The following is a 26,228-nucleotide window of genomic DNA, read 5'->3' as shown; positions in this document are numbered from 1 at the left end:
ATAATGACATAAATAAGCAGGAATCTTTGATTAAGTGTTAAGTTTCCTCAAACAGCAGAGGCCTCCGTTTACCTGCAATGGGTAACATGTATTTCAAACTTCAAACTTCAAACTTTATTTATTTATATAGCACCTTTCATACATATAAAATGCAACACAAAGTGCTTTACATTGTTAAAATTTTAACTAATGCTCCCAATGTAACTTCCCATATTATTTTACCAGGACCCTAGTATTTACCCTCTACCTCAGTCTTTTTTTAAACAATTGCACTCAGTTGAGTCATGAATCTTTTAGCCTGTCACACATCGTCTCTCTAATAGTTTCTCAGCCCTGCAGAGTCCACATGTTTAGACCCTGTAAACGTCAGTGAGGCCTGTCACACGGCGTTTACCTCCGTCCTGCCAGACATGATCCATTCCTGGCACGAGTAGCAGAGAAAAACGTTTTTCAGCGCCACCCCGGCGAACTCCAAGTCGCATTAAAACGATTTGTTTGAGAGTTGTGTTTTCTCTCAGGGAGGTCGGGACAGGTCCGTTGTGTAATGATGCAACATGGATTACCTGAAGGTTGTCCTGCGGAGCTCTACAGAGCGCTCAGAGTCTAAATCATTATATCATTAAAAAAATTCTGAAATTTCCCATCATAATCTCTAGCAAAAGGCACGGTTAGCATGTGTCAGTGTCATTGTGTCTAGCTAGTACATGATGTTTTGTCATGGCGGCACGGTTGCAACAACTGCCATTTGAATGTGGAAGCACATATGCAAATGCTTAATAATGTACTAACTAGGGTTGCAAAGGGGCTGAAATTTTCCGGAAACTTTCCATGGGAAGTTAAGCTGGGGAATTTTGGAAATATTCCGAATGGGAAACTTTCCATGGGAATTATGGGAATTTATGGGAATAATGCAAATTTATGGGAATTCACTGGAAATTGGGGGTAATTTAAACAAACTGTATCATATCTAAACATAAATGTAAGTATTTTGTTTTGTCATAAGCAGACATCCATGCAAAATAATACAATAAAAAAAAAAACATGACATTTCAACAGGTTTATTTAGTAAAACTTTATCAAGTTTTAATTCTTCTATGAACAATCGATTATTTTACTAAACAACAAAAACATGAATGGTGAGTAAAATATTACTCCCCCCCACACCCCAAGTTCCCTGTTAAGGGCCAACCTTCAATTTTGTAAATTTCGGATTTATTCCTATTTATTCCCGTTAATTCCCATATATTCCTGTTAATTCCCATGGAAAGTTTCCAACTATGAAAATTACCAGAATTTTGCAGCCCTAATTGTGATTGATTTGTCATATGTAACCATCTTTAAATTGCATGACTAATTAGCTGACACATGTATGTTTAATCTATAAAGGTTTGGTGAGCCGAGTCCAAATAGTCTCAGAGGAACTGAGAAAAATGTAAAAAGTCTCTCCCCTACATGTTTTCATGTCTGTGCTAAAACATCTAGATAAACAGAGATACCATTAGTTTGAACTGTCGGCACAAACATCTGTTCAGTTTTTCTAGTAAACAGGAGTTTGAAACTTTACCGGTGTGATGAGGTTCAGTGTGTCACCCACACAGATCACCGCTCCGTGTAAACACAACCTCAGTAACACCAGACACTGAGAAACACACTTGTTCGAAACCCGCTGTGTAACTGTAACCAATAGCAACAATGACCGCTGAATTAAAGGTCACAGGATTCGACGGTGAACAGGTTTTGCTGTGGGGTTTCCTTCAGAATAAGGAAAGCAGCGTTCATCAGATTCTCTTTGCCGGTGAAAGTCATGAATATTAATATCATACGGCAGCTTACCAAAAATATCACAGAGAGAAACAGTTCTCCAGTCACACACAAACACACAAACACACAAACACACACACACACACGCACACATGCATGCACACACATTATACAGTAGTCCTGGTGGAATTAGCAGAGAAGTGGAATCGGGGAAAGATGCAGCTGCTGCACAATGCTCAGTTAGTTTAAAGCACAGATGGTGTTTCTTCTCTAAACATGGCTGACTTCAGATTCACAGCCACACAGGAAAAGCTCTGTTGTTACCATGACGCCACATCACACCAGGTAGAAAGCGAGTGTGTGAACGGACCGTTGGGCTCAGGGCAAAATGAAACAACAGCATGTAAACAACATGTTTCTATATTTGCAGTGTCCATTTGTTTCTGTGGTTTAATATGAACCCTCCTGCTCTCCTTCTGAGTCAAATTGACCCAATCTGTTCCCTTCCTCCATCCTTCCTTCTTTCTCTCCTTTCTCCCTTCCTTCTTTCCACAATCCCTTTTCCCTTCCTTCCTTCCTTCCTTCCTTCCTTCCTTCCTTCCTTCCTTCCTTCCTTCCTTCCTTCCTTCCTTCCTTCCTTCCTTCCTTCCTTCCTCCCCTCTTCTTCCTTCCTTGGATTAATCTGTTCCTCCCTCCATATTTCCTTCCTTCCTTCCTTCCTTCCTTCCTTCCTTCCTTCCTTCCTTCCTTCCTTCCTTCCTTCCTTCCTTCCTTCCATCCTTCCTTCCTTCCTTCCTTCCTTCCTTCCTTCCTTCCTTCCTTCCTTCCTTCCTTCCTTCCTTCCTTCCTTCCTTCCTTCCTTCCTTCCTTCCCTCTCCTTCCTTCCTTCCCTCTTCTTCCTACCTTAAATTGATCTGTTTCTCCCTCCATCTTTCTTTCCTTCCTTTTCCCTTCCTTCTTTCCACAATCCCTTTTCCCTTGCTTCCTTCCTTCCTTCCTTCCTTCCTTCCCTCTTCTTCCTTCCTTGAACGAATCTGTTCCCTCCCTCCATCTTCTTCCCTTCCCTTTTCTCTTCCTTCTTTCCACAATCCTTTTTTCCTTCTTTCCTTCCCTTTGTCCTTACTTCTTCCTTCCTTATTGACCCAATCTCTTCCCTCCCTCCTTCTATCTTTCCTTCCTTTTACCCTTCCTTCTTTTTTCCCATCTTTCCCTTTGTCCTTCCTTCCTTCCTTATTTCCCTTCGTCCTTCCTTCCTTCCTTCCTTCCTTTTATGACACAGGAGAACAACAGGAGGGTTAAACCGTATCCATCGTACGTCCTGTCAATGTTTTCTTTCAACAGCTCATTTAGCTAAAATCTGATGAACACTGTTGCCATGGTGACTCAAGTTCTCACCTATCCCATCTCATATCTGGTCGTTTCAATCTGAGTTACAACAGTAAAGTTATATAAGTTGGTCCCTCATCTACCACCATTCTCTAAGTGCCAAAGACAGTTTAGGTAGCGGCAGGTCTGAGTGTATCCATTTCAAAAGCAGACATGATGGGATGGCACATCATCGTGATTCTTTCAATGTCACAGTCACCGAAATAAATAATGAATCCACTATTTCACAGGCCACAGATCTGCCAAACATTTTGACATCAGAATGACACATTTGAAACCCACAGATCACGAGAAAGTTTAAGTTTGTTTGACACCAACCTGTCACAGGAACAAACTCTCTAGTGTTGTGGTACTCAAGACCAGGGCCGTTGCTAGGAATTCTGGGGCCCCTGAAAGAATACTAAAGTGGGCCCCTGACTTTCCCACTTTTTTTTCTTAGACTACGTATGTATTATCATTTTTTATTTAGCCTACTTTGTTTTGATGCTAATGCAGCATTACTATGAGTATTAGTCAGGGTCTTATGCAGAATAATTCAGTCATACAAAGATTAGACTACTGGGGTTTTTTATGGGCCCCACTGGGCGCTGGGCCCCTAGAATTATCATCACCTTTCTCCCCTATACGGCCCTGCTCAAGACTGGTCTTGAGACCATATTTTCATGGTCTTGGTCGAGCTGGACTCGACTGGAAATTTCTCTCTGTCACACGCTCATTTTGATTTATGTAATGTAATTCAGTAACTTCAAGATAATTTAAATGGTTCTGCCATCTGATAAACTTGGTAGCCAGGAGTGGGAGACTTTAGCATCCTTGTCTTATTCTGTTCAATCCAAACTTTGTTTCAATTAAATCAATCAATCAATCAATCAATTTGTTTATTTCGGGCATGTCAATTTAAATCATCATCATCACACTTCATCATCAAATAATACAATACATGGCCGAAAGGGAAAAGCGGGAGAAGCAAAAGCTGATCTAGTCCCGCCCCCATAAATATAGTAGCCTACAGATTTTATATAGAATTATCTTCCCTTTTTAGCTGAGGAATAATGTAGCTAAATATGAATACACTGAGTATTGGTCTTGAAAATTGTCTAGCATTGGTTTGGTCTTGGCCTTGACTCGGTCTCGGGTTAGGTGGTCTTGACTACAACATTAGGCTACTATCGAGCAATAATCTTGCTAGCTAGCTACCTTGCTATCTAGAAAGATTATAGCTAACTAGCTATCTAGCTATAATCTAACTACCTTCTATCTAGCAAGATTATAGCTAACTAGCTATCTAGCTATAATCTTGCTAGCTAGCTACCTTCTATCTAGCAAGATTATAGCTAACAAGCTAGCTAGCTACAATCTTGTGTCGGCTAATAACACGTAGCATAAGGTGTAAATTCAAACTGAATCTAGTGTGTTGTCATGTTTTGACAATATGTGATCCTGGCCACGCCCCTACTCAGGAGACAGGAAGTAGCTACATCCCATTTCAAACTACAGGTGCTGCCTATATAGTGCGTTATCCTCTTTGATACAACCTCTGTATCTCCAGGACTACGTCACCATGCCAACTCACAAGGTGCAAGAAGAGAATCTTTATGAAATGATCCAGACTGAAGGCGAACCAATAGAAAACTACGCAACGTTTCATTGGCTAACTCAAATCTGTGTGTGTTTATCTGTGCAGCTACGACAGCGGATCGTTTCTACAGGATAGACAGAGCTCAGGTAAGTCCCACTCACCTCCACTCTGAGTGTTTTCTCCTACGGCGCCATCTTGATTCTTGTACCTTGAACCTCGATGCTTCTTCTGTCAGGAACATCTCAACTACGTCTCGGAAATCTCCCAGGAGGAGATCTTCATCCTGGACCCGGAGCTGGTTGTCATGACGAACGTAGGCACCTCCCCCTCGTCCATTCCCGACTTGGTCAACCCCGCCCCCGGAAGTCGGTAAGTCTTCCTCCCTTCAACGAATCTGTCCCCTCCCTCCATATTTCTTTCCTTCCTTTTTTCCTTCCTTCTTTCCACAATCCTTTTCCCCTCCCTTCCTTCTTTCCTTTCGTCCTTCCTTCCTTCTTTCCCCTCAACCTTCCTTCCCTCTTTCTTTTCTTCCTTCCTTCACTTTGTCCTTCCTTCCTTCTTTCCTTTCCTCTTTCTTTCCTTCCTTCCTTCCCTTCGTCTTTCCTTCCCTCTTTCTTTTCTTCCTTCCTTTCCTTCGTCCTTCCTTCCTTCCTTCCTTCCTTCTTTCCCTTCGACCTTCCTTCCCTCTTTCTTTTCTTCCTTCCTTCACTTTGTCCTTCCTTCCTTCCTTCCTTCCTTCCTTCCTTCTTTTCTTCCTTCCTTCACTTCGTCCTTCCTTCCTTCCTTCCTTCCTTCCTTCCTTCCTTCCTTCCTTCCTTCTTTCCCTTCGACCTTCCTTCCCTCTTTCTTTTCTTCCTTCCTTCACTTTGTCCTTCCTTCCTTCCTTCCTTCCTTCCTTCTTTCTTTCCCTCCTTCCTTCCTTCCTTCCTTCCTTCCCTTCGTCCTTCCTTCCTTCTTTCCTTCCTTCCTTCCTTCCTTCCTTCCTTCCCTTCGTCCTTCCTTCCTTCCTTCCTTCTTTCTTTCTTTCCTTCCTTCTTTCCTTCCCTTCGTCCTTCCTTCCTTCTTTCTTTTCTTCCTTCCTTCACTTCGTCCTTCCTTCCTTCCTTCCTTCCCCACCTTCGTCCTTCCTTCCTTATTTATTTTCTTCCTTTCTTCCCTTCGTCCTTCCTTACTTATTTCTTTTCTTCCTTTCTTCCCTTCGTCCTTCCTTCCTTATTTCTTTTCTTCCTTCCTTCCCTTCGTCCTTCCTTCCTTCCTTCCTTCCTTCCTTCCTTCTTTCCCTTCGTCCTTCCTTCCTTCTTTCTTTCCTTCCTTCCTTCTCTTCGTCCTTTCTTCCTTATTTCTTTTCTTCCTTCCTTCCCTTCGTCCTTCCTTCCTTCTTTCTTTTCTTCCTTCCTTCCCTTCGTCCTTCCTTCTTTTCTTCCTTCTTTCCCTTCGTCCTTCCTTCCTTATTTCCTTCCTTCCTTCCTTCCTTCTTTCTTTCTTTCCCTCCTTCCTTCCTTCCCCTCGCCCTGCCTTCCTTCTTTCTTTTCTTCCTTCCTTCTTTCCTTCCTTCCTTCCTTCCTTCTTTCTTTCCTTCCTTCCTTCCTTCCCCTCGCCCTTCCTTCCTTATTTCTTTTCTTCCTTCCTTCCCTTCGTCCTTCCTTCCTTATTTCTTTTCTTCCTTCCCTTCGTCCTTCCTTCCTTCCTTCCTTCCTTCCTTGACCCAGGAGGACAACAGGAGGGTTAATTAAACATGAATAGCAGAAATGTCTGTGAAATCATCGGGCTTCCTCTGATTGGATGAGAGTTTTCTGCTTCACAGGAACCTATAGAGCCTGTTAGAGGGTAAAGCTGCATGAAGTGGAACTACATATTCATAGTGTGTGTGTGTAGGTGTGTAAATACAGCTCATCTTAACAATCTTTCCTCCTCTCCACACGAGAAACTGGAACAAATGAAAGAATATCTGGAATAAAACCAGAAAATATTACATTTTTATGGTAGATTTACATTTTGAACAGATGTTCATGGACATTCTGAAGACAGATGTTTTATTTTTTACTACAATGTGTATGTGTTTTTTTAATATCCTTTTCCTCAATGTGTGGACTTGGTTGAAGTGTTTTAGGTGCTGGTCTGGAGCAGACTCAGTTTTCACACCCTTTAGACAAACGATAAAGTGTGTGTGTGTGTGAAGAGTGTGAAGTCGTAGCCGGTTCAGACACAACAGAGAAGTCACTTAACTTTTCAATCGATTGCTGCACGCACACTCACACTCACACTCACACTCGCACCCTTTAACATCTCAGCTCCGTGTCAACACTCCGACTCTGTTAAAGTAGCGAGAAAGAAGTTTCTCTGCAGAGCCTCGTTCATGTCAGACAAGCAGCAGCAGAGTGGGATTCAGCCCTTAAATCAGAACAAAGCTATAGGCATACTCTGTGGCTAGTGCACCGTTGAAGACACAAAGGATTGTGAGTGCACACTTCATACTGGCAGGAAGAAAAGAGTAAATTTAGCCAGCATTTCCCATCTCCCTCTGACACGGCAGCTTCGTTTGGACCTCAGGAGAACCAGAAAAGCACCAATTTCTCTACAATTAGGGTCTTCTGGTTCTACTTTGACCATTTGTTTGGACACAGAGAGATTCAGGTGTATAGCTATTGATAGTAAATGGTCCTTACTGCAAACATTCGACTCCAGATAGTCAGAAACTTACTCAAATCAGAGGCCATGTACACGTGTAACCGAGTATAATGTATTTTTGCCTATCATTCACACCAAAACGCAGATTAGATTCGTGATTTGCAAAAAGTCTGGTTTCCATATTGAGGAAAACAGTCTCTTAGGTTCCTGAACGTCACCGTATGTGACAGAAAATGCATTGACGTCAGGTGTGCGACCTTTGTTTACTGTGATATCTTCCATCCGCGGCATATTTATTAGGGTGTGCATTGGCACTGCCCTCACAATTCGATTCGATTACGATTCACCAGGTAACGATTCGATTCGATTCGATTCTACGATGCATTGCGATGCATCAAAATTCTACTGCACACAACAAGGCAAATTTTCCATCAGTCATGAGGCAATACAAGCAGTCAGATATTGAACAACAGATTTTATTGGCTGCTATGTGTGTATTATCACTCTCCTGTATCTTTGCCGGAAATGCCCCCGGAAGTAATTGAAACTTCACAACTTTATTGTCCATTCGAGGCCAGAAAATAAACAGTGTCGATTATGGCACATTGCTGCATCGATGCTGAATCGTGCATGCCCCCGCATTGCGATGCAGATGAAGATGCATGAAAACATCGACAAATAACTTTTGTTACAATTCCATTCTTACCATTAACGATGAAGGCCGCCATGTTTCTGTTTCGGAGCTCTGAGATGATATCCGGATTTCCGACTTGTAATTACCGAGTTTGATGCTGTTCAATTCATTTTTTACAATTCAGAGCTCGAGCTCCGAGTTGTGAGTTGTCTCAAAAACTTTTTTTTTTTAATTATCTTTTTTAATTTAGTTAGACTGTAAACATAACATATTTACTATGCTGTAAAGTTGGTCACTTTAACATGAGAGTCTATGGGGATTAACTCAGTGTTGGAGCCTGGAGCAGCCATTTAAAGCAGTTTAGAGGTTGAGACTTTAAATTTAACACAACAACAGAGACTTATTATCAACATCACAGAATGAAAACAGACAAAAACACTGAGAAACAACAGGATAACGAGGTTGAGGGTCATCGTCACCATTAGCGATGTACAGTACGGGACTGATCCTGATTGGCCGCTGAGTCCGTAGCTACACATCTGAATCCACTGCTGTTGCGTGTGTGTGTGTGTTAGTGTGTGTGTAGGTGTATAAATGCATGAATAATATTTTGCACAGTTTGTTTTCCTTCTCACAAACAGCCAAGTGTTACTATAACATTAGCTCTGCTTGTGTACGCGTGTATGTGTGTGTGTGTGTGTGTGACACATTTCCTCTGCCTCCATGTTAAATCCTTTTAACCATCCTCACACAGATTAATCCTCACCTACAGGAACCTGTTAGAGCAGCTGTTTGTTGATGCTCTTTAACACTCAGAAGCTGATTCACAGAGGAAGAGGAGGAGGAGGAAGAGGAAGAGGAGGAAGACTCTCCTCTCCTCTCTTCTCTTCTCTCTATAAGTCTGCTGTTATTTTACATTCGCCTCATTGATCCTGTGTGTTAGTGCGGCTTCTTCACACTGTCTGACTTCCCCATGTGTGTGTTTCTCAGAAATAGAGGGGATTTGAATCCAGAATAAATGAGTGAAATGAGCCAATCGGCTAGCAGCGTGCTCGGACCCTGCTCTAAAAATGATTGGCTGCTTATGCGCATAAATGTGTCCCTTAATTAACATTAGTTAGTACATTATTAAGCACTTATGTGTTAATTAATGCTAAGTAATGCATACATAATAACTAATTACATTATTCAACTTTTATCATTACTTAACTAACTTTGAGTAGTAAACATTAATTAACTGCTTACTAATAGGCTACATTAATTAATGTGTTTCCTAATCCTAAATAATAGGCTACATAATAATGATTGTTAATATGTCTGTAAACAGTTAATTAATGCTTAATTATGTACTAACTAGGGTTGCAAAGGGGTGGAAAATTTCCAGTAAATTTCCAGAAACTTTCCATGGGAAGTTAAGCTGGGGAATTTTGGAAATATTCCAAATTGGAAACTTTCCATGGGAATTATGGGAATTTATGGGAATTAACTGGAAATTGGGGGTAATTTAAACAAACTGTATCATATCTAGGGTTGCAAAGGGGCGGAACATTTCCAGAAACTTTCCATGGGAAGTTAAGATGGGGAATTTTTGGAAATATTCCAAATTGGAAACTTTCTGTGGGAATTATGAGAATTTATCGGAATTTTGGGGAATTTATTGGAATTAACTTGAAATTGGGAGTAATTTAAACAAACTGTATCATATAAATATTTTGTTTTGTCATAAGCAGACATCCATGCAAAATAATATAATTAAAAAACATGACATTTCAACAGATGTGAGTATAACCTTATCAAGTTTTAATTCTTCTATGAACAATCAATTATTTTACTCAACAACAAAGTTGTTGAGTAAAATATTACACCCCCCCCCCCCCAACCTTCCATTTTGTAAATTTCAGATTTATTCCCGTTTATTAATTCCCATATATTCCTGTTAATTCTCATTGAAAGTTTCCAACTTTGAAAATTCCCAGGATTTTGCAACCCTAGTACTAACTAACCTTAATTAAGGGACCCTTATATTGTAAAGTGTTACCAAAATAAGAATTTGGACTGATACGTTATAATTTACTGATCCCTGAACAGTGATGCTAACTAACATTTTCCCATATTAATAGAATTTGTTTTTATATACAGAGTTAAATAAGCCGTATTGAAAGTCTGGGGGTGTTTGCTTTAAGGCTCATGTCTCCGGTTTAATGATGTGATGAATATGATGAATATGTTGAATATAACAACAGTGTTAGATGAGGCTGATGTAAACTAATGTAAACATAGATTAACACTGCGAATAGAATAAATAAAGTAACAGGTACAATGTGAGAACAGCAGAACAACTCAACCTTCTGATCCTAATATCACTTCCCTTTGGCTGTGTGTGTGTGTCTGTGTGCGCACGTGTGTATATGTGTGTGTGTGTGTGTTGGCGGGCTGATTTGCAATGCTGAGTGCAGCGAGTGGGAGGATGAGGAGGAGAGATGAGGCCGAGAGGCAGGGGCACAGAGAGAGGGAGAGCTGGGTTTAGGACGGATGGAGAGAAATGAAATGCACTCGAGAGTCACACCAATCTACTGTACCGACACACACACACAGTCACACACACACACACACATCGTCTCACGCAAACAGTGCAGCGGTTTGCCCACGCAGGGCCAGAGGTGACCGTTTTCCCTCCCACTGTAATTACCTCTCTCTGCTCGGCCTCTCTCTCCCCCAGTGTCTCTGACAAACACTGAAAACTGAAAACACACCTACACACAAAACAGTTTGTTTTTAAATGATGTTTGCACTGATGATCTCACACACAGTGTAGTCAGCGTACACTCAGCCAAACAGCTGAAACTCAATAATATCACTGAGAGAGAAAACCTGCCAGTGTCACACAATCACAGTCGCAGGAGTGTGGAAGGAAGGAATGACTCGAGTGCTTTCTCGCGCGTCGTGGGGGTCAAAGGTCAAGGCGCTTGGATTCATGTGCCATGGGGGTGAGCTGTCACTGTCTGTTGTTATCCACCACTGCACGGAGCAGCTAACCTTAAGTTAATCCTGCTGAGGAATACCATGTGACACAGGTGAAAAGTTCTGAATCCGTAAGCAGGGCCGTTGCTAGGAATTCTGGGCCCCCTGAAAGAATAGGCTACTGAAGTGGGCCCCTGACTTTTCCACTTTTTTCTTAGACTATGTACGTATTAATTTTTATTTAGCCTACTTTGTTTTGATGCTAATGCAGCATTACTATGAGTATTAAGCAGAATAATTCAGTCATACAAAGATTAGACTACTGGGCGCTGGGCCCCTAGAATTATCATCACCTTCCTCCCCTACGCAACGGCCCTGTCCGTAAGCTTGATTTGAAATGAAAAGGAAAAATGCAAGTTTCTGAGAGAATCCATGATGAAAGTGTATTTATGTTACATTTAGTAGATTAATTATAATTATTAGGCTATTAATATGAAATGATCCTACACCGTCCTGTTTGTTCTCTATAAAAATGATAGTGAATATAGCTATAGCAACTGTAGAAAATATGTAGCTAATAACACACTGTATCTAACACGTCTGCTACCCACACACATGGCCAACATGTTGCTACCATGCAGTGGCTACCACACTGTAGCTACCCAAACTGTTAGCATAGCTTACAGTTAACACACTGATGTTCACACAATCATCACATAATAGCTAACAGACTGTTGCTACCATGTAGCGAACACAGTTTTAGCTAACACACTGTGGTTACTACTTTAGCTAACACACTGTTGCTAGCATGTAGCTAACCCACGGTAACAGAGTAGCCAACAGACTATTGCTGTGTTCAAGACAAGTCAGAACTCTGATGTTTCTGACCTACTACTTGAAAAAGTGCAATTGAACGCCACCTCAAGTCGGAGCTCCGGACTGGCGAGAGAAAAAAAACAAAAAAACGAATTCTCCAAGAGTCACAACAGTCTGCACCCATGCAGAACCACACTGTCAACGGTGAAACATCGATTAAAATGCATTAAAATGCCAAAATACATTGAAGTATTCTTTTTAAATTGTTTTAGTGCCCTTTGTAATGTTTTTATGCCTTAACGTGAAGCACTTTGAATGCAAAGTTCGTCCCGGTCCGCCATGGTTTTGGTTATTCTGGTGGTGCGTATAGAACGCTTTGAAGCAGTAACACAGAGGTTTCAACTGCAAGATTATGTCTCAAACACAAGCATATGACTACTGCACTGTAGGTAAAAAAAAATGTTGTTACCATGCTATGGTGCACTTTAAACCAGGGGTGGGCAAACCTTTTGTCTCTGGGGCAACAATGAGTTTTAAGTTTGACGGATGGGCCGGGACAGTATCAGATGGATGAAGATTATTTGTGTGAACTAAAGGCCTTAAAGTAAAAAGAGGCTTACATTCAAATTATATCCAATTTCAGAGGTAGCAGTGTTGTTGGTCACCCTTTTTTTCCCCAGTGCATTAAAGTTTGCAGTCCAGATTATGGGCTGTAGTTTGCCCATGCCTGCTTTAAACAGTAGCGCACGATGACAAATAAAGCTGCAGCGTCTACCTTGGCAGCCAGCTGTGACCTTTGACCTCTATAAGGAAATGAAAGCCGTTGGTTCACAAGATGGTCATGGTTTAAAGAATAAAAGCAAAATGTATTTATCAATAAATTAACTACCACAGTTGTTAGCTCGTCAGTTTAACATGAACACAGGCTGCTGGGTGATGGAGAAACATTCACATTCAGTAGCATAAATCAATTAGGTTATCCAAGTGTGTCCTCTGCAGCTTGTCTTTTTTTCTTTCTTTTTGGAGGCTTTTTATCGATGTCCTTGCTGCACCCTTTTTTCATCATGTGTTCAAGATTAAGAGAGAATTTCACAAACCCTCCTCCTCTGCTCTGTCTTCAGTCTGTCCTACATTAATACCCTTCATAATGCTTCGCTCTCTTTTTTCTGCCAGCGCCTTTATCTCATCAAGCTCATTATCTCGGCGTTCGGCTCTTTGATTCTTTATCTATCAACAATCCAAACTTATCACATAAGGTCACACAAAGCTTATGGCTGATAGTTCTGACTTGTACTGGCTGATAGGCATCGCTACAGTGGTTCTACACCACTACATTTAACCAGTGGTCGTAAGGGTTTTCAATCTGAATGTCATTGTAAGTGTATGAGGTGAACGGACAGACCCCCATGGTTCACAGCCTCTACAGAACATCTCAATCCCCTCACCCCCAGAGCTGTCTGTCAGTCACTATCTGACCTCGGTGGAGGGAACATGGAGTCCTGGCTGTGAGCTGTCTCCGCTCTGACTGCTGTTTGTTTTCTCACTTGTGTTTCCTCTGTGTTCTGCTGCAGCATCTCCCAGAGGCAGCGAGTGAACAGTGACAGCTCTGCAGCTGAAGCCTTAACACACAACACAACACCTGTGACCAGCAAACTCACCAGGTTTGTATGATCTGAGCCTGTCAGACTGTGGACTGCAGGTGTGTCTTCATGTGTTAGCCTATGTTTTATCTTTGGAATAAGACAAAAGTATGACAACACCGACATATTATGACATGTAATGACGCACAAAGGTAAGCAAAGATCTGCATGGTTTTGAGATAGTCTAAGATGTGTCTGAGGGTTGTATCAACCACAATGACTTGAGGTTGATGCAGAAGGTGTTAGGACCTCTTCACCTTTTACACACTGTCTTAGGATCTAACCATGTGATTGGTCCTAAGATTGGTCCAACGAGTAGTCCTCATGATTGTTTCAACAAGTAGTCGTACGATTGATCTAATGATCCGTCAGATGAGTAGTCCTAAGATCAGTCCCAGGAGAAGTCCTATGATGGGTCCCACAAGAAGTCCTATGATTGGTCCTAAGAGTAGTCCAATGATCGGTCCAATTAATTGTCCAATGATTGGTCCAAAGCATAGTCCCATGATCAGTCCAACGAGTAGTCCAATCATTGGTCCAACGAGTAGTCCTATCATTGGTCCAACGAGTAGTCCTATCATTGGTCCAACGAGTAGTCCTATGATCGGTCCAATGAGTAGTCCTATGATCGGTCCAATGAGTAGTCCTATCATTGGTCCAACAAGTAGTCCTATGATCGGTCCAATGAGTAGTCCTATGAATGGTCCGATGAGTAGCCCTGGTATTAGTCCAATGAGCAGTCCTCTGATTAGTCGAACTATAGTCATAAGTCCAACGAGAGGTCCTGTGATTGGTCCAACGAGTAGTCCTTATAATTGTTTCAACAAGTAGTCGTACGATTGATCTGATGTTTAGTCCTCTGATCCGTCAGATGAGTAGTCCTAAGATCAGTTCCAGGAGAAGTCCTATGATCGATCCCACAAGAAGTGCTATGATCGGTCCTAAGAGTAGTCCAATGATCGGTCAAATGAATTGTCCAATTATCTGTCCAAAGCGTAGTCCCATGATCAGTCCAACGAGTAGTCCTATGATCGGTCCAATGAGTAGTCCTATCATTGGTCCAATGAGTAGTCCTATGAATGGTCCGATGAGTAGCCCTAGTATTTGTCCAATGAGCAGTCCTCTGATTAGTCAAACTATAGTCCTGTCATAAATCCAACGAGAAGTCCTGTGATTGGTCCAACGAGAAGTCCTGTGATTAGTTCAATGAGAAGTCCTATGATTAGGAGAACAAGTAGTCCTATGTTTAGTCCAAAAATTAGTCCTATGATTAATCGTTCTTAATAATCATACCCTGAATTCTTCCCAGGTTTGTTTTGAAACTAAGCATTGTTCACAATTGAATGTTGCATTTTGTGGAGACTCCAGACTTGTCAAGGACTGTGTCTTCAATGTTATTTAAAACGTGACTATGGGCTGTATTTTACTGAAACTGGGTGCAGACACAAACACACCTGGGCACAACTAGAAATTCTTTTGACATTTTGACGAAGACAGGATCAACACACACCAGGATCAATGAGGTGCAGCCTGGTACAATGTGACATAGAGGCTGAATACATTAGTAGTGACAAGAATACAGAATCAGCAGGTGGAGCCTTTGGAGCCTCAGTTATGACCATTAAGGGCTCCTTTCATCCACTATAAAAGGCACTAATGAATGAAGAGAGGCTGAGGTCTGAGGGTTGTTCAAACGATTAGGTTACCGGGACATTAAATGTCAGCCCTTATTTATCCAGTGGAGAAATAAAAATTAAACAGCCCCTCCGTCTTTAAACAAACAATTATTAAATAGGCTTTGGATATTTGCTTGTTACTATTGAGAAAAACGCCTGAGGTCAGTGAACGTTAAATCAAAAGGTTTAAATAGTTAATGAAGGAATCCACAGTGCCAGCAGAGAGTAGAGCAGAGAGGGTGAATATAATCCTCTGAAATTATAGAAGCTGTTTCTGTTGGAGGCAACCTGCACTGTCAGTGTTTTTTTTTTTTTTTTTAGGGTTTTATATCTTCTTATCTTTCATTAGCTCTTGCACTATCCAGCATCCAGAGCATTAGCTCTTACCGTCCAGCAGCTCTGCGCTCACATTTCATTATGTCTCACCCCGAGTGTCATATCGCATGGTTGAGTCAGGTGTGGACTGAGTTAGAGATAAGTGCAAGAGACGGATTGGGTCAGGTGAGTCCTCACTTGTCCAGCTTGCAGACCGGACCTTGCTGTACTCTGCTGAAATGTTTGACCCTGTTTCTCACTGCAAAAACTCAAGTATCTTACCAAGAATATTTGTCTTATTTCTAGTCAAAATGTCATTTCTAGTCAAAACTAATCTCATTCTACTTAAAATAAGACACATCATATTAAAAGTAACTTGTTTTTAGACACTTTTTACTCCTTTCAAGCATATTTTCACTTGGAATAAGTAGAAAAAATCCGATAGTGGAACAAGTTTTTCTTCCTTATTACAAGCACAAAAAACTTGCTTTCACTGGCAGATTTTTCTACTTATTTCAAGTGAAAATTAGTTTGAAACAAGTAAAAATGATCTAAAAACAAGTTAATTTTTAGGCGATGAGTCTTATTTTAAATGGAAAGAGATTAGTTTTGACTAGAAATGAGACATTTGGACAAGAAATAAGACAAATATTCTTGGAAAGATGTTGAGTTTTTACAGTGCTCACATGCATTCTCTTTTTTTCCAGACATTTTATAAGGTGAAGCCTCTTCCTCTTTCGTGCATTTACCAGTGCAGGTTTAAAAATAGAAAACTGGATTTAAAGATTGTATGTTGAAGCTTCTTTGACCAAGTAGATGGAGCTACAGACTGGATCCAAGCCCATCTGTATTATTCCTGAGTTAAATTTCACACAGCAAGTTTGAACATAAACACAATTGATGGGGGCATTCAGGGCATTACCCAGCAGAGGCAGATGCTACAGCATTAAAACAGTTTGCTGTAGTGGTAGACCAGAGCTCTGTGTGTGATCAGCCTGCAGAGGATTTCCTCATTACAAATTCATGAGATTCAAAACAATGTTTCCCCCAGTTCTGTTTTTATTGTTCTATTTTTATTGGTCTTTTTTTAAAATCTATAACAGTCGTCTTTGTTCTGGGCATGGAGGAGACCCAACATGGAGCTGAAAAAGAGGGAATACTGGATGGAAGAAATAGAAATCTGTCACTTTGACAGCCAGCATCACAAGTGATAAGGCAGATTTAAAGAACTCATGTAACAAGCCAATCAAATAATAGCACTAATAGGTTCTTAATTAGTTCATTAAACCTTTGTTATAACTTGGAAATACATTGAGGTTTAGACCTAATTTAGAATATAGCCAAGAAGGGCATTGTTTCCTGTCTCTCTTACCTATCCTATCAAATACGGGGCAAAAAAAGAGCCCCCAAAATACTATAAAACAATATAGCCAAGAAAAAGATACATTTTAATGTCCTACATACAAGAAATACCAATGTTGAGCACTTTTATAAAGTGTCAGGAAACTCAAACATTCATAAAATAGAACATTAAAAACCACGTCACTAAGAATAAGTACAAACTTTAACGATAATTAAGGTGCCAATGACGATTGAGGGGTATAAAGGGGGTAAAAAGACCAATAAGAACTTTATAAATGAATAAACTTTCATGCCCTACAGAAAGAGAAGGCCGCCCACCTTGGTATACAGGTGGCAGTGATGTGTACTGTAACTATCTACACTAATAAAAACTTCATGATAGATTGAGGTCAGGGCCTTCAGAGTTGCAAAGTCGCACTAATCTAAATGTTCCCTTGTGTTGTTGGAGTTAGCGTTAAGTTTGATATTTGTTCTGACTGAATGACGTTTGCCATTGTGTTTACAGGGCCGGGTGTATCCATCGGTCCAACACCACTGCAGCTGATTTCAAACCGAGACTAAGGTCAGTAAACACAACCTGACGTCATATCGATTTTTACAGTGTAGAAAACCAGGAAGTGAAGTTTTACTGTATTAAAACCAGTAGAATCAGTACCACAGGACATGATATCATAACCAAGTAGCTAATGAACTTAACACAGTGAGTTTTGCTGATGAGGAGCAGCTCCAGGATGATTCATATGTCCAGTTCCCACTGAGTCTCAGCTGTGGTGGATCTGCTCAGACTTTAATTCATTAACGAGTGAAGTTCTTTTTGATTCTGTCAGTTTCGGTCTCTCGTCACAGTTCTCTGCTCATTAAAGTAAAACACTTCTCTGCTCATTAAAACGCTGCACTGACAAATGACTACACATAGGCCAGTCTGAGTGTGTGTGTGTGTGTGTGTGTGTGTGTGTGAGAGGTCACATGTCCACTTGGATAAGTGTATTTCTGTGTGTTTTATCTCCACATGTTAACAGTGAGAACTTCATCTTCATTTAAGTCAAACAGCTATAAAACATATAAATACAGTTTGTTCAGGGTTTAAAGGGTTGGTATACATCTATATACAGTAGCCTATATATATATATATGTTTATGTGTGTATGTGTGTGTATATTTATATCTAGGGTTGCAAAGGGGTGGAACATTTCCTGTAAATTTCCGGTAAATTTCCAAAAACTTTCCATGGGAAGTTAAGCTGGGGAATTTGGGAAATATTCCAAATTGGAAACTTTCCATGGGAATTATAGGAATTTATGGGTATATTTGGGAATTTATGGGTATAATTGGGAATTTATGGGAATTAACTGAAAATTGGGGGTAATTTTAACAAACTGTATCATATCTAGGGTTGCAAAGGTGCGGAAATTTTCCAGAAACTTTCCATGGGAAGTTAAGATGGGGAATTTTGGAAATATTCTGAATTGGAAACTTTCCATAGGAATTATGGGAATTTATGGGAATAATGGGAATTTATGGGAATTAACCCCCCCCCCCCCAAGTTCCCTGTTACGGGCCAACCTTCAATTTTGTAAATTTCGGATTTATTCCTGTTTATTCCCATTTATTCCCGTTAATCCCCATATATTTCTGTTTATTCCCATTTATTCCCAATAATTCCCATATATTCCTGTTAATTCCCATATATTCCTGTTAATTCCCATGGAAAGTTTCCAACTTTGAAAATTCCCAGAATTTTGCAACCCTATATATATATATATACGCACGTATTTATCTCCAACAGCAATATCCAACTGTGATCAGATCACACGAGACAGATGTTAACACCAGATTTGAACAGGTTGTGTGTTTTGTGTATTTTGTGTTGTGTCTACAGAAGAGAAAACAGCCAGAAGACGACGAGTGAGGCAGAAAGAGAGAAAGAACAAGGTAACGCGCGCACATCGATGGTGACATTGATGTCCTCAGTTTAAAACTGAAACTGGCCTCACGGAGATAGTAACACAAACTGAGAGGTGTGTGTGTGTGTGTGTGAAAGAGAGAGGGGGGTGTTGAGACGAAGATGTAAGACAGCTTTTGTGTTTTTCACTCTCAGACACATTTTCTCCACCTGTCTCCTCGCCGTCGCTTTGCATGCTGGGGGCGGCAGCTTTGTTTTCTGTCAGCTTGTTGTGTTGTTCTCTTGTATCTGGTTCACTTGTGTCTCTTTGTTGTCGCCGTTGAGTCCAGTTCCTGCTGCCGGTGATTAGATCAGCCGCTCTTATTCTGAAGGCTCTGATGTCCGCGCATCAACACTGTCACCTGACTAACTGAATAATAAAGACCCACATAGATATTAACAAACACGTGTAGTACGTGTGCTGTACAAACTGCCTGCAACACTGTGACCACATGCAGACAGACTGCAGAGCTCATAACCGCTGAAGTTTAGAATGAATAAGACTGTTTTCATTGATTTGCATAATTTGTTTTGAAAAGAAGCAGATTTATTCAAGAAATCATTTATATTCCAGACATGCACGCGCACACACTCGCACTCACACGGTTGCACCGCATGTCATTTGCTCCATTGAACTCCTCAGTTTGATGCAGTCAACCTGTCTGACCCTTATGGGAGGTGTGTGTGTGTGTGTGTGTGTGGCCTAATTTATAAGTCTGTGGAAGATAGAAGGATGGAGACGCGGTTTTATCTCCTCTCTTCTCATCTCCTCTCCGTATGTTCATCAATATTTTCCTCATTCAGGATGTTATCGGTTGATCTTGTTAATGTCTGTATCGTCTCTTCGGACCAGGACAAATCCTTCTCTGTGCTTAAGGCATTTGGTTTTGGTGATGGTTTTCTCTAGTTCTCAGTGTATAGTGAAGTTGGGGGCGTGGTCGAGTTTAGCCAATCCCTGTACGGTAACAAATTAGACAAGGTGTAGGTAGTCACTTGTCCAGGTCATAGTACTCAAGGTAGTCCTACCTCAAGCCCGGGTGTAACGGAGGTGAAGTGACGACTTGTGGCGGTTAGCGGTACTGAAGGTAAACTCACTCACCCATAAAAGACGTGCAAACCCAACCGCCAAGTGGTCATTGACCTCTTGGCGAAATGGTTTGCATCGTCACCCGCAGTGTGGAAGACCGGTGTTTGAAAAAAACACATTGATCACACAGGGTTCAGTTGATTGATATGATTGGTTTCTTTGTATGCAGACGATATTGGTGTTTTTGTTGGTGACTGCTATAGGATTCCCTATAATTAGCCGCGTTTCCACTGCCGGAAATTGGGGGTAATTTTACGGGGCCAGGGCTGTTTACAGGAACCTTTACGGGGCCGAACGGAGTCCCTGCCTGGGGGTCGGTACTCAGATCGGCCCTGAAGAAGTCCTGGTGGTGGGGCTTGAGATTTACTCTGTGCTGATTGGTCAGACTCAAAGCAGGATCATGTGACGCTAAGAGAAAGCCCCAAAATAAGATGCATTTTTATAACCCAACGTTACTAAAACGGAAAAACGGCCGGAAAAAAGAAAGAATAACTCAGTAAAAGACGAGAGCAGGCCTGGTAAAAATTAAACTGTTCCTGTAGAAGTTCCTACCCCCTCCTTTTACCAGGAACTCCTGCAGTGGAAACGCGGCTATTGTATGCAAAGGCCTCATCTGCATGGAAGAGCTGGGTTAAAAGGAAAGCTTTGTTGGTTGGACAGTAGAGGGATCAGGCAGTTCCCAGTCTGCCCTAGGGAATGGGTTGAAAGAAAGTGTACGGTAGGTAGTTTAAATGGAAATGGTTGGCACCCCAGTTGTCGAAGGGGAAAGGTCCTTCTAGCTTCTTCTCTCTCAAGTCATTCAGAAAAGCCATCCTGGACTTCTTCTGGTCTTACCACAACTGGGTCTGTGGTTGAAGAGGGGACTGATGAGGATCCAGTCTGATCTAGACTCTAAACTGTGGTCCAAACTGATCAGGAACATCTCATCTAGCTACAACCACAGGTTTCTGACTTTTCTTGACACCATTTAGGAGTTCTGCCCAGATTTTTCAAATTCAACATTAAACTATTGAGACTCCAGGTATGTGGCTATTTGAGGGACCTTGAACACCCCCATAAAGACCGCCCAATAAAGATGATAGCAACATCTGAAAGAAGATCAACGCTTCCATTAGGCTGATCAAAAGGGTTGTGAAGGCAGTCCAATCCAAAACAGAGCAGATAAAAAGGGAGTTGTACGAGGTAGAAGGTCAGCTGCTGTCTTTCACAACCCTTCAACTTCCAGTAAAAAGGCATCTATTGAATCTGCATCAAGGTTTCGAACCTCCTGCTTCTTGGCAAGGACGAAGGAATCAATGTGCTGAATTCTTTGAAGACGTTTCCCTGAAAGGCAACTTCCTTCCGGTCCTTTTTGTCTTTTTGTTGACTGTCCTTGGCTGTTTTGACCTTTGTTTTTTTTTAAAGTAGTTCCAAGGATTTGGTCTTAAGTTTTCTTTCTCCATTGGTTTCTATATTTTTGCTCAAAATACTCTCCTAAGAAAACTGAGTTCCCACTTGTGAACTTTTTTTTATCTGCTTCTGGTCAAGTTTTTGCCATTTGGCTGACATCCAGGAACCAGGCTGAAAAAACCCTGGCAGTGCTGAAGTTGTTCCGGTTTTGGAGGCACTACTGAAGGACTGTCTTGAGAATGGAGCATTGCCTATTATCAGATGATGGACAGACTGCAGGCTTTCAGCAACATGCGCTCTGTGGGGGAGGATGGAGGAGCTTGTATTGTGGAAAATTTGCGATAAGAGAAACACACTTTTGGTTTTGTTGACAGGATTGCTGAATATTAGCCATGTTTGATCTTCCCCTGTTTTGATGATGCCGGTTTTCAACACATAAAGGGTTAATAAAAGGACTTTTAAAACCTCTCCTTTCCTTTCCTTTCCTCTCCTCTCCTCTCTCCTCCTCCTCTCATGTCTTAAGACTCCCTCTCATTTTCTCTGGTTAGCTTAATTCCCTCCCTGGGCTAAATTCATTTAATTCCTACATTGAGAGTGTGTGTTGGGTTTTGTCGTGTGTGTGTTGTTTTTGATTTGTCTTGCAGCCACAAAAGCTCTTAGAGGTTTTTTGAAGTCTTCCCTCTCTCCCTCTCTCTCTCTCTCTCTCTCTCACTCTCTCACTCTCACTCTCACACGCGCGCACACACACACACACACACACACACACACACACACACACACACACACACACACACTAAGCCCAACGTAACTGGATTAGGACTCGACTATTTAGAGGGAGACGGAGTGAGAGCGAGTATTGAGGTCAGCCTAATAAACATTCATCTCATACTCAGCCTGCTGCAGTCATACACACAGCCTGTGTCATGACACGAACAGTGTGATGAAGACGTTATGAAGATGGCGTTTTAATCGAGAGGTATTTTTAGACAACCGCTAATTGACACGACTCACAACACAACACATGAAGCTCCGCAAATATCACAGAGGTGAATCAGGATTCAGTCACCTGGGTTTTCCTTAATAAAGTGATTACTAAGTTCTTACATACCGAACCTTCTCTCTAAAGCTGTTCTGGGTACTTATTATTGTCTTTGGCGGCCATTTTTTTCTTCCATTCAGTCACTAACTCCTTCTTCATAATATCATTTGCAACAAAAAGGTTAAAATGTCGAAACCTTCAGCTTTTATACCTTTAGAAATATTAAGCTTTTCATATGTTTTGTTCAATATAAGTTTAAATAAAACTTCCCCACTTGGAACTTAAATAAATTCAACATACTTTGACTTAGAGAATTCATTTAAAAGTTAAACAAATAACAAAACCTCCAGCTTTTTATATTTTTGATCAACCCTCAGATATCTTGTACATTCTTCAACCTGTTGCAGTCATACACACAGCCTGTGTCATGACATGAACAGTGTGATGAAGACATTATGAAGAGGTATTTTTAGACAACCGCTAATTGACACAACTCACAACACAACACATGAAGCTCCGCAAATATATCAGAGGTGAATCAGGATTCAGTCACCTGGGTTTTCCTAATAAAGTGATTACTAAGTTCTTACATACCGAAGCTTCTCTCTAAAGCTGTCCTGGGTACTTATTATTGTCTTTGGCGGCCATTTTTTCCTTCCATTCAGTCACTAACTCCTTCTTCATAATATAATTTGCAACAAAAAGGTTAAAATGTCGAAACCTTCAGCTTTTATACCTTTAGAAATATTAAGCTTTTCATATGTTTTGTTCCATAGAACATGGAATACATTTATATAAAACTTCCCCACTTGGAATTTAAATAAATTCAACATTCTTTGACTTAGAGAATTCATTTAAACGTTAAACAAATAACAAAACCTTCAGCTTTTTATATTTTTGATCAACCTTCAGATATCTTGTACATTTTTCATCCTGTTGCAGTTTACATTTTATGCTTTTTGGACAGCTAATAATGGGTGTGGATTGTTTAAGCTGTAGATATGTGCAGTAAATGCATCCAGTCAATTAGCTCTTATAATAATGCAACTAGAGAAATGCATTTCCTGAAGGAAATACGGGTGAATGCTGAAAGCTGGAAGCTGAATGCTGCTGAATGCTGCATGCTTTGACCATGATAAAATCCAGTTTTTCTCATTAGTTGTGCTTGTAGTCATCATATTATCAGTTGCTATTATTGCTATTATTATTACTTTTCTAGAGGAAGCACATGTCTTGTTGAACCTCAGTGAGCTCAGACGTTTGTCCCGCCCTGTGAGACAGCGACAGACTTTGTTGTCACAGACGAGCGGGTCCACAAGTCTCTGTCTGTCCCCGTCTCGGTCTCTGTATGTGTAGTATGTGTAGTATGTGTATCAGCTATCTGTCTTGTCATTCATTTAGATCATACACTATAATCATATATAGTTCTATAACACTGACACAGACTTAGAGTTACAAATAACAGCTTCAGCAAACTTTAATAGATATATAAATAAAGTCACAGCTCTCATTAACAGATAAATAAATACACCATCTGCATCTGGCTGTGTGTGTGTGTGTGTGTATGTTGCTCTCCACTCATCTAGACAATAATTATCAGTTGACACCGTGAAAAATGCATCGGTGATAAGAAGAAGGCTACGTGTTCATCCCTGTGACCTCTGACCTCTCTCTCTCTCTCTCTGGCTTCTAGAGATGCTAATTGAGTGTGTGAAGAACAAAGATTTGAAGAAGGTGAGAAACACTTTCGTTACTCTGCCACCTTCATCGTCATCTTCATCTATGATTTTAATTAACATGTCACATTTTTGTCTTTAAATTCAAGCTTCAGGAGCTGCACCTGAAGGGGGCGGACCTCACTGCTCTGGACCAATCAGACTGCAGCTTGTTGCACCACGCCGTCAGCACAGGAAGCAAAGAGATCGTCCGCTACATCCTTGACAACGGTAACTGTGGCAACCGGGTGTTTTATTATGACTTTACCAAAAAAACAAGTGTTTGATTGAACTCTGACAGATGTTTAAATTCAGACAGATGTGTGATTGGATAAATACAGATTTAATTTAAAACAGATGTTTGTAAATGGACAGATGTTAAAAAAACAGACAGATGTTGTATAGAAAACAGATGTTTGATCAAATGAAGGCATTTAATTGAAAACAGACAGATGTTTTATAGAAACAGACAGATGTTTGATTGAAACAGACAGATGTTTTATAGAAACAGACAGATGTTTTATTGAAACAGACAGATGTTTTATAGAAACAGACAGATGTTTGATTGAAACAGACAGATGTTTTATAGAAACAGACAGATGTTTTATAGAAACAGACAGATGTTTTATTGAAACAGACAGATGTTTGATTGAAACAGACAGATGTTTTATAGAAACGGACAGATGTTTTATAGAAACGGACAGATGTTTTATAGAAATGGACAGATGTTTTATAGAAACGGACAGATGTTTTATAGAAACGGACAGATGTTTGAAACAGGCAGATGTTTGGTTGAAACTGACAGATGTTTTATAGAAACAGACAGATGTTTTATTGAAACAGACAGATGTTTTATAGAAACGGACAGATGTTTTATAGAAACGGACAGATGTTTTATAGAAACGGACAGATGTTTGAAACAGGCAGATGTTTGATTGAAACTGACAGATGTTTTATAGAAACAGACAGATGTTTGATTGAAACAGACAGATGTTTGATTGAACTGGACAGATGTTTGATTGAAATGGACAGATGTTTGATTGAAACAGACAGATGTTTGATTGAAACAGACAGATGTTTGATTGAACTGGACAGATGTTTGATTGAAATGGACAGATGTTTGATTGAAACAGACAGATGTTTGAAACGGACAGATGTTTGAAAACAGACAGATGTTTGATTGAACTGGACAGATGTTTGATTGAAATGGACAGATGTTTGAAAACAGACAGATGTTTGATTGAAATGGACAGATGTTTGAAACAGACAGATGTTTGAAACGGACAGATGTTTGAAAACAGACAGATGTTTGATTGAACTGGACAGATGTTTGAAATGGACAGATGTTTGAAAACAGACAGATGTTTTATAGAAACAGACAGATGTTTGATTGAAATAGACAGATGTTTTATAGAAACAGACAGATGTTTTATAGAAATAAACAGATGTTTGATTGAACTGGACAGATGTTTGAAATGGACAGATGTTTTATAGAAACAGACAGATGTTTTATAGAAACGGACAGATGTTTTATAGAAACGGACAGATGTTTTATAGAAACGGACAGATGTTTGAAACAGGCAGATGTTTCATTGAAACTGACAGATGTTTTATAGAAACAGACAGATGTTTGAAACAGACAGATGATTGAAACAGACAGATGTTTGAAACGGACAGATGTTTGAAATGGACAGATGTTTAATTGAAACAGACAGATGTTTGATTGAAATGGACAGATGTTTTATTGAAAATGGACAGATGTTTTATAGAAATGGACAGATGTTTGAACTGGACAGATGTTTTATAGAAACAGACAGATGTTTTATAGAAACAGACAGAGACAGATGTTTGATAGAAACAGACAGATGTTTTATAGAAACAGACAGATGTTTTATTGAAATGGACAGATGTTAAAAAAACAGACAGATGTTTGAAAACAGACAGATGTTTTATAGAAACAGACAGATGTTTTAAAGAAACAGACAGATGTTTTATAGAAACAGACAGATGTTTTAAAGAAACAGACAGATGTTTTATAGAAACAGACAGATGTTTTATAGAAACAGACAGATGTTTGAACTGGACAGATGTTTGATAGAAACAGACAGATGTTTGATAGAAACAGACAGATGTTTCATAGAAACAGACAGATGTTTTATTGAAATGGACAGATGTTAAAAAAACAGACAGATGTTTGAAAACAGACAGATGTTTTATAGAAACAGACAGGTGTTTGATAGAAACAGACAGATGTTTTATTGAAACAGACAGATGTTTTATAGAAACAGACAGATGTTTG

At 40.3% G+C, this 26,228-nt stretch overlaps 1 protein-coding gene across 3 annotated transcripts in view; it reads left to right on the top strand.

Annotated features, from left to right (window-relative positions):
* Positions 1-26,228, top strand: part of LOC146991003 (diacylglycerol kinase zeta-like) — an 88,520-nt gene that overhangs the window by 58,540 nt on the left and 3,752 nt on the right. For all 3 annotated transcript variants that reach the window (XM_085802511.1, XM_085802502.1, XM_085802494.1), the window contains 7 exons: positions 4,832-4,872; positions 4,962-5,095; positions 13,337-13,426; positions 17,264-17,320; positions 18,637-18,689; positions 23,908-23,948; positions 24,040-24,160. In XM_085802511.1, the coding sequence (XP_085658637.1) occupies positions 4,832-4,872; positions 4,962-5,095; positions 13,337-13,426; positions 17,264-17,320; positions 18,637-18,689; positions 23,908-23,948; positions 24,040-24,160 (537 nt within the window). The remainder of the gene's footprint in view (positions 1-4,831; positions 4,873-4,961; positions 5,096-13,336; positions 13,427-17,263; positions 17,321-18,636; positions 18,690-23,907; positions 23,949-24,039; positions 24,161-26,228) is intronic.

This window comes from Trachurus japonicus, chromosome 2 (genome assembly GCF_045865225.1).
Source record: "Trachurus japonicus isolate A0001 chromosome 2, Traja_1.0".
Lineage (NCBI taxonomy): Eukaryota > Metazoa > Chordata > Actinopteri > Carangiformes > Carangidae > Trachurus > Trachurus japonicus.
The sequence above is the reverse complement of the archived record's forward strand: the minus strand, read 5'-3'. Positions and strand labels throughout refer to the sequence as shown.